General features: G+C 41.7%; 1 protein-coding gene across 3 annotated transcripts; it reads right to left on the bottom strand.

The window, feature by feature from the left end:
- Window positions 1-388: 388 nt before the first annotated feature.
- Window positions 389-5,842, bottom strand: LOC124254929 (membrane progestin receptor beta-like). Of its 3 annotated transcripts, none has more exons than XM_046688772.1 (2): window positions 5,722-5,842; window positions 389-1,526 (listed from the first exon to the last, which is right to left on the bottom strand). In XM_046688772.1, exon 2 carries the CDS (start codon window positions 1,516-1,518, stop codon window positions 478-480), a length of 1,041 nt encoding a protein of 346 aa, XP_046544728.1. In that variant the 5' UTR covers window positions 1,519-1,526; window positions 5,722-5,842; the 3' UTR covers window positions 389-477. The 3 variants fall into 3 exon arrangements, with proteins under 3 accessions (XP_046544728.1, XP_046544727.1, XP_046544726.1); XM_046688771.1 differs by having other exon boundaries at window positions 5,668-5,821; XM_046688770.1 differs by lacking the exon at window positions 5,722-5,842 and adding an exon at window positions 5,346-5,634.
- Between the last annotated feature and the right edge of the window lie 2,383 nt (window positions 5,843-8,225).

Here is an 8,225-nt window from a genome sequence, read left to right as displayed (position 1 = left end):
TATTTTCATCATCGCTAGAATCCAATGAGACAATTCTTGAAGGCATCCCTAAATCATTGCTGAAAGATATCCAGACATGTGTTGGTACAACTTACATCTTGATATGCCAAGGCTTATCAAAGCTAGAAGACAAAGGTAGTGATGTATTTTACGTGGTCAATATTGTCTACGGGACGGACCAACATGATGCATCGTAAGCTATACGCGGGTTCCTCGCGTAGTACTACTGAAATATCTTTCAACGCGGCGTAAAACCACGAACTAGTAAGATGTTGCTTCACCTTCTCAAGTTCATCGTTCATGCTCCCAGTTGCCTCCACTAAACTTCCAACCCTTGCACCGCAAGTGTTTTGCAGTACCTAGTGTGCTGAGAAAATATTAACAAACCTTTGCTGATACAAAAATCGTTTATGCCAACCACGTATGACAAAATATATTGATATCAATCTGTAAAACATACAAAATAGTTTATACAAACTAATTGACTCGTTTCGTTTCTTCTAAAATGTCACCACCTTGAACAACCTTCCTGACATACGGCCTCAGGGCAAGAATGGTGAAGACACAGCACGCACACAAACCAGCTATCACGCCCAGTACTGTGGATAACTTAGGTCGGACGTCATTAGAAAAGTCAATATTGGAATGCAAAATGTCCCAGCGAGCGGCATCAAACTGTTTGAGAGTTAGCAAGATGCTGACAACGTGGAACACCTGATGTCCTTGACCAATTAAATCAAACAGACCTGGCCACACTTTCTCCGGAAGATGGCTTGAAAAGGTCAAGGCTGCAATAATGGCGAGAATGACGGCAGTTCTATGCATACTCAACCCCGGATCGTTACAGTTGTCCGAGAAACAGTTGACAGCTCTGCGGAAGACGAGGCCCATTGTGAGGAGCGAGTGGACGCCATAAGGGATAACCTGCCATAACTTTCTACTGATAGGATATGGTCTGCGATATTTCAGCTTCGCAATACAGCAACACAAAAAGCAAAACCAAGAGAGGGTGAAGTTTACTGGAAGAAACCACGACTGCAACTGGGTCTTCGTGTCACTGTCTGTACTCGTATAAAACACGGAGAGTGATCCCCCGAAGGCATAAAGTGCTATCCCAGCATAATCAACTTGGAAGGACGTGTAATGGACCAGTGGTGAAATAGAGTGAACAGTATGAGCGATCACGCTGAAAAATGTATAAAGAAGACAACAGACTCCGAAACCGATGACCGGGAAAATCCTAGAATCGTTTGCTCCAAATTCCTCCAGCAGAAAGTGGATCTTGAAGACAACGACCACGAAGCCGATGAGATGTGTCCATATATTGACGACCTCGTTGTTCAACTGTAGGACGCTGATGACGTAGGATACCAGTTTCATTCCGGGCAGACGATATCCGGTTAGCACCCCTGGTTCGCGATACAACAACGGTACCTCCTCCGCCTTGAATGTCGGCTGTTTCCGGAGAAGATGATGAGCCCGAATCATCAGCGACGTCAGCTCCGACCTCAGCATCATCAACACGTCTGTAAAATTAATGAAAAGTTATTGCACAGTTAGAAAAGCAAATGTGGACTGGAAAAGGAAACTGCATTCGCTTATCGGTTGATGCAAACAGTAATCCTGAGTCTAACGAGCATCGCTTATATACCCAAGACGGTTTATGTAACAGCGGATCGTATATGAAGCAGCTGTCCATAAAATGCATATAGTATATTGGAATTGTATTCCCATATTCATATATTCTGGTAGTTCTGCTTTCACGGGAGCTTCATTTTGGCTGTAATTGATTACTAACAGTATTGCTCAAATTAGATATCATATCAGTTACACGCTGAGAATAATGAAGACTATAAATGAGTTGTTTAGTAAGTGCAGGCGGGTCTCTTGTCACACATAGACCAGTCTCTACTGAGCAGCTCATATTGAATCGTGTCTGTAATTGAATTATCAGCCTTTTAAAGTCCATAGAAGCATGACGACAATACCAATACATGCTAACTGTTACATTTCCCTTGTAACAATAATGTGGATATTGATGTAATTTTGTCATCGTTTCTGTCCGATTCATTGACATTTTGAGGATATGTGACTGCCTATCATCATATAATACACACAACTGCCCAAGTCACACACCATCGCATTATCATCATATAATACACACAACTGCCCAAGTCACACACCATCGCATTATCATCATATAATACACACAACTGCCCAAGTCACACACCATCGCATTATCATCATATAATACACACAACTGCCCAAGTCACACACCATTGCAATGTTGTGGGTCCGTGTGGTTTTCATTTGTCAATAAGTTTCAAAATCTTACAGAAAAGGGTGATCTAAATCCACAAATAATTTGGTCGTATAAGTACATAACACTGCAGCCAAACTCACTTCACATATGATATGACACTTAGGACACAGTCATGGGCGATGGTCCAACCTATTGTCCCAAATGATAGTGTTCGCGTGCCCGTAGCTAAATTCATCTCATCGTCTCATCGACTTTGATGGCGTGTTGAAGTAGGGTATGCAATGGCCCAACGCATCGCCTTGTGTGATATAAATGACGTGTTATACTAGGGTTATTCACATACAATATGCAATGGCCCAACACATCGTTTTGTGTGATATAAATGACGTGTTATAGTAGAGCTATTCATATACAATATGCAATGGCCCAACACATCGTCTTGTGTGATATAAATGAAGTGTTATGGAAGGGTTATTCACATACAATATGCAATTGCCCAACACATCGTCTTGTGTGATATACATGACGTGTTATACTAGGGTAATTCACATACAATATGCAATGGCCCAACACATCGTCTTGTGAGATATAAATTGCGTTTTCTACTAGGGTTATTCACATACAATATGCAATGGCCCAACACATCGTCTTGTGGGATATAAATGACGTGTTTTAGTAGAGCTATTCACATACAATATGTAATGGCCAAACACATCGTCTTGTGTGATATAAATGACGTGTTGTAGTAGAGCTATTCACAAACGGTATGCAATGGCCCAACACATCGTCTTGTGTGATATAAATGACGTGTTATGGAAGGGTTATTCACATACAATATGCAATTGCCCAACAAATCGTCTTGTGTGATATAGATGACGTGTTATACTAGGGTAATTCACATACAATATGCAATGGCCCGACACATCGTCTTGTGAGATATAAATGACGTGTTATAGTAGAGCTATTCACATACAATATGCAATGGCCCAACACATCGTCTTGTGGGATATAAATGACGTGTTATAGTAGAGCTATTCACATACAATGTGCAATGACCCAACACATCGTCTTGTGTGATATAAATGACGTGTTATACTAGGGTTATTCACATACAATATGCAATGACCCAACACATCGTCTTGTGGGATATAAATGACGAGTTCTACTAGGGTTATTCACATACAATATGCAATGGCCCAACGCATCGTCTTGTGTGATATAAATGACGTGTTATAGTAGAGCTATTCACATACGATATGCAATGGCCCAACACATCGTCTTGTGCGATATAAATGACGTGTTATAGTAGAGCTATTCACATACAATATGCAATGGCCCAACACATCGTCTTGTGTGATATAAATGACGTGTTATACTAGGGTTATTCACATACAACATGCTATGGCACAACACATCGTCTTGTGAGATATAAATGACGTGTTATAGTAGAGCTATTCACATACAATATGCAATGGCCCAACACATCGTCTTGTGAGATATAAATGACGTGTTATAGTAGAGCTATTCACATACAATATACAATGGCCCAACACATCGTCTTGTGGGATATAAATGACGTGTTATAGTAGAGCTATTCACATACAATATGCAATGGCCCAACACATCGTCTTGTGGGATATAAATGACGTGTTCTACTAGGGTTATTCACATACAATATGCAATGGCCCAACACATCGTCTTGTGGGATATAAATGACGAGTTCTACTAGGATTATTCACATACAATATGCAATGGCCCAATACATCGTCTTGTGTGATATAAATGACGTGTTATGGAAGGGTTATTCACATACAATATGCAATGGCCCAACACATCGCCTGGCGTGACTTTGATTGGCTGATGTAGTAGAATATATACCGGTATTTTACAGACGCCAGAAACTTTATTGAATGGTCTTCATTCGTACGTAGATGCCGATTTTATCCCTGTGTCATATGTAATGAATGGAATTTATTTGATTTTAATTCTTTTTAGACAATTTGCAGTGCATATGCTACATTGTGTGTCCTTATCCAGGCTTTGCATGATGCCACGCATACTCTTATTATCATGACCCAGGAAGATCCGGGGTAGAATAGGTCTTCAGCAACCCATGCTTGCCACAAACGGCGACTCTGCATGTCGTAAGAGGCGACTAACGGGATCGGGTGGTCAGGCTCGCTGACTTGGCTGACACGTGTCATCGGTTCCCAATTGCGCAGATCGATGCTCATGCTGTTGATTACTGGATTGTCTGGTCCAGACTCGATTATTTACAGACCGCCGCCATATAGCTGGAATATTGCTGAGTGCGACGTAAACCTCAACTCACTCACTCTTATTATCCTAATGATTATCCGCGTTTACCAGTTCTTGATTATCATGTGACAGCCTGTCTGGATGTCTGTCTGGATGTCTGTTTGTATTTGTGTCACGAGGAATTGCACGCGCAGGTGTTGATACCTCTGTGTCTGCGGTGTCACTTTACTGGAAGACATACTGAGGATATCCCACGCCTCCCCAACCAAATGATAAATCACCATCCCTATTTCCCTGTTCTGTCATTTGGAGTTCACAGAAAACTCACTTCACACGTAGTGAAACACCCAGTTGGTATCAATTAAAACGGTTATGTACGTGTGTTGTGACCTTAAATGTAGAAGTGTTTTCTGGACAGCTATATGCCAGTTTCAACAATGTTCACACTTAATGCATTACAAATCACCTGTACATACGGGCATTTTGCCGACAGGTGTGTTGCAACACTGATAAGCACAAGCTCTAACCGCCTGTTGCATTAACGGATTTAGCACTATAATACACGTGGTAGGTATAAGCGTGTTTAAGATCACTGGCCACATCGCCACTGATAACAGGCTCAAGGCAAAAACGATACCTTAAAACTTCGCTGAAACGCAGGACTCCTGTAGAGCCGATTTGGAGATGATTAACACAATGACATTTGTATTGTGAATTAAGGCACGGCTGTTCACTCGCTAAGTACATGTAAATTGTTCATATATGTTTGTACAGTCAAACTTTACAAGGTTATTCATAACGCATCTGGTTATTATAAACTTACATATTCAACGCTCCGCCAAAAGAGTAAGTTTGACTTTGGAAGAGGTTAGGGCGACATATTTTCCTTTCAGCATCCCGCCACCTCCGACGCTCCATGAAAACTGCTCATAGACCTCTGCCCTCGTCACCAAAACATATCCAAGCACCCCAACAATTCATTAACACTGGATCGGGAGACGGTGTTATACAAACGAACTCCATAGCCACTCATGGCTTCTTTTCCTGCCACACCGCCTCTCGCCCGCCCGCACGCTCTCTCTCTCTCTCGGTCGACCTCCACGCTCTCACAGTTCGCAAGCCACAAGTTCCTGGCAGGCACCTACCTGTTTCATGGTTACCATGGAAACACACCTTTTCTGTGTAAATACAAGTTTTACCTGGAGGCCTGCGATCAAGGTATTCCTAGCACTGGGGCATGCCAACTGGCCGCAGTTAATTACTTTGCTATCGTATTAACCTTGAATAGCTTTCCACATTGTTTGTATGTTCCGTTATACTCCAACAATGTGGTAAGCATGTGTCCCGTTATACTCACATAGCGTCGTATCAACATATGTTTCGTTCTTCCAATAAATAACAATGGCTTAAACATAGGTCACAATATCGCCAAACAAGAAAACGCTTCCCTTATATACTGAAACATGTTTCCCTATTCGCAATACAAATAGGTAGGGTACGGCTGTACACATTTAAAGCAAGGCTTATTATGAGATCATATCAAAACCCCTATTTCATAAATCTAATAACGTGTCATACCCGGTAAAGAAGCAAGTACATACGTACCCGTCTCTGATATATCTGTCCATACAAATATGTGTGACGAATTTAGCCCTGTATCACTCACTCACTCCCAAACCGGGTTTAATTAATTATCTTCCGGCTTCAACACCGTGCTAAGTAGCCCTTGGGGTTTGGTCTGGTTGTGGTATAGATAGGTAACGCAGTAATTACCTTAATGTCACCTGACTACCTGGTAATGATATCAACCGAGACGCCGCAATGCATCTTTGCCTAATGACGATTTCAGTAATTGGCCTTGATTACTGTATATGATATGGCCATGTTCATGGGCGACTTGACTGTTAAGCTGAAAAACGACTAGTGCGTGTTCTCGTGAGTTCTGATCTTCCTATATGCCATGGCGACAACTCTCTTAACTTCTGCCAACTGAGCAACGCAGGTATGTATCGTGTTTATATCCACTTTATGTTAAGTGGGGTCGGAGAGGGGGAACTTGGTATGTATGTATGCGATATATTCACGTACTAAATAGGTCGATGCGCAATATATTCCCCCTCATGTTATTAACTTTGTATATGTATGTGTTTGTAAATATATATATTGCAAAAATAATAGTATACATGTATTCAAGAAAATGATATATACGTATGTCTTTGTATTAATACTATTACATTGAAAACGTTATTCACCTGAGGGGATTGATCGTATCAGCTGTAAATGTCAACAACAAAAAAGAAGAGTAAATGTCCCATCAACAGAAACATTAAAAGTATGTTGTGTTTGTAATGCGGGTTACTGACGTTAGTGTTTGGTCCCTTGCATGGGCGTTTGGATTCATACGCACACGTCACCGTGATGGCAACCGTCGTGCATGCACGTGCTTGTGTTAGACTTACTGCCTGACTGAGTTTGCCGCTTTAGCAATATTCCAGCAACATCACGGCGGGGGACACCAGAAATGGGCTTCACACATTGTACCCATGTGGAGATTCGAACCTGGGTCTTCGGTGTGACGAGCCAACGCTTTAACCATTAGGCTACCCCACCGCCCCCTGCTTGTGTTAAAACATATTCAGTACATTATAGTGTATAGTGGATTGATGCCGGGGTCAACCTGTCTACATACAGTGGGATGACGGATCATAACCAGAATGCGTATGAGAGCAGCAGCTGTTGAACGGCTGGTTTTACTGGACTGTTATTGGCAATATATTTACTGGATTAAAGGAACCCGGAAGGGGTAAATTAATTGCTGTATTGCTGAAGTTGTGACAGATCCGGCAATAGTGTTGGTAGGGTGTTTGTGGTGAACATTCACGTTTTAATATACTCTTGGAAACGAATAAGGGAACACATGATAGTACAGTAGTTTCGTGTACGCCCGATAGGTTGCAAAGCTTTAAATTAGATAGTATTGAGGGCTTGCCCAACCTTTTTAGCAAGAATCTTGTGTAAGCCCGGGCTTTATTTCATAATGGTAGCTATGCCCCTGCAAGGTATGTATTGCACTGCGTGTGAAATTCTGGAAATAAATAAAGGAACACTTGTACTTTCACGTGCATAGGCGGATCCGGGGAGGGGGGTGTGGGGTATACAGGGGGTGCGCATCCCCCTTTTGTCCTGAAAGTAGGCTATATTAAATGACCATTGAAACTCTCGTGAAAGTTAAGTGTGCACCCCCACACGCACACCCACACCCACACCCTTCTCAATAGTGTGCACCACCCCACATCACCCCTCCCCACCCCACCCCCTTCTCAAAAAGCTGTATCCGTCCCTGGTGTGTTCCCTTATTCTTTTCCTTGACTATATTTTATTTTAATAATATATCATTTATCGATAATTCGTTTCCTTGACAACTGACAAATTTGCGATAGATGTTTGTGATCGCCATCGCGCATAGCGATTTGAAGTAATCTGATTGATTTGAATTAAATGTTGTACACACGCACTTTCAGCCAGCTAGATACTTTTTTTAAAATCTCACCTCGTCACAAGAGACAGTATTACGGCAATTATATATAAGATATAACACAGCAGCGAACTCCATGCAGTTTGACTGGTAGAACTATTTCATAAGCGTTGAAATATGTAGCCGCTTTTACAATACATTTTAACCAATCAAAGGCTTCGACGGATT

The sequence above is a fragment of the Haliotis rubra genome, unplaced genomic scaffold, assembly GCF_003918875.1.
Source record: "Haliotis rubra isolate DU_JTF1 unplaced genomic scaffold, ASM391887v1 Scf587, whole genome shotgun sequence".
Lineage (NCBI taxonomy): Eukaryota > Metazoa > Mollusca > Gastropoda > Lepetellida > Haliotidae > Haliotis > Haliotis rubra.
The sequence above is the reverse complement of the archived record's forward strand: the minus strand, read 5'-3'. Positions and strand labels throughout refer to the sequence as shown.

Coding starts and splice junctions, on each gene's coding strand:
- LOC124254929 (XM_046688772.1), bottom strand. CDS start 1,518: ATGATGCTGAGGTCGGAGCTGACGTCGCTGATGATTCGGGCTCATCAT.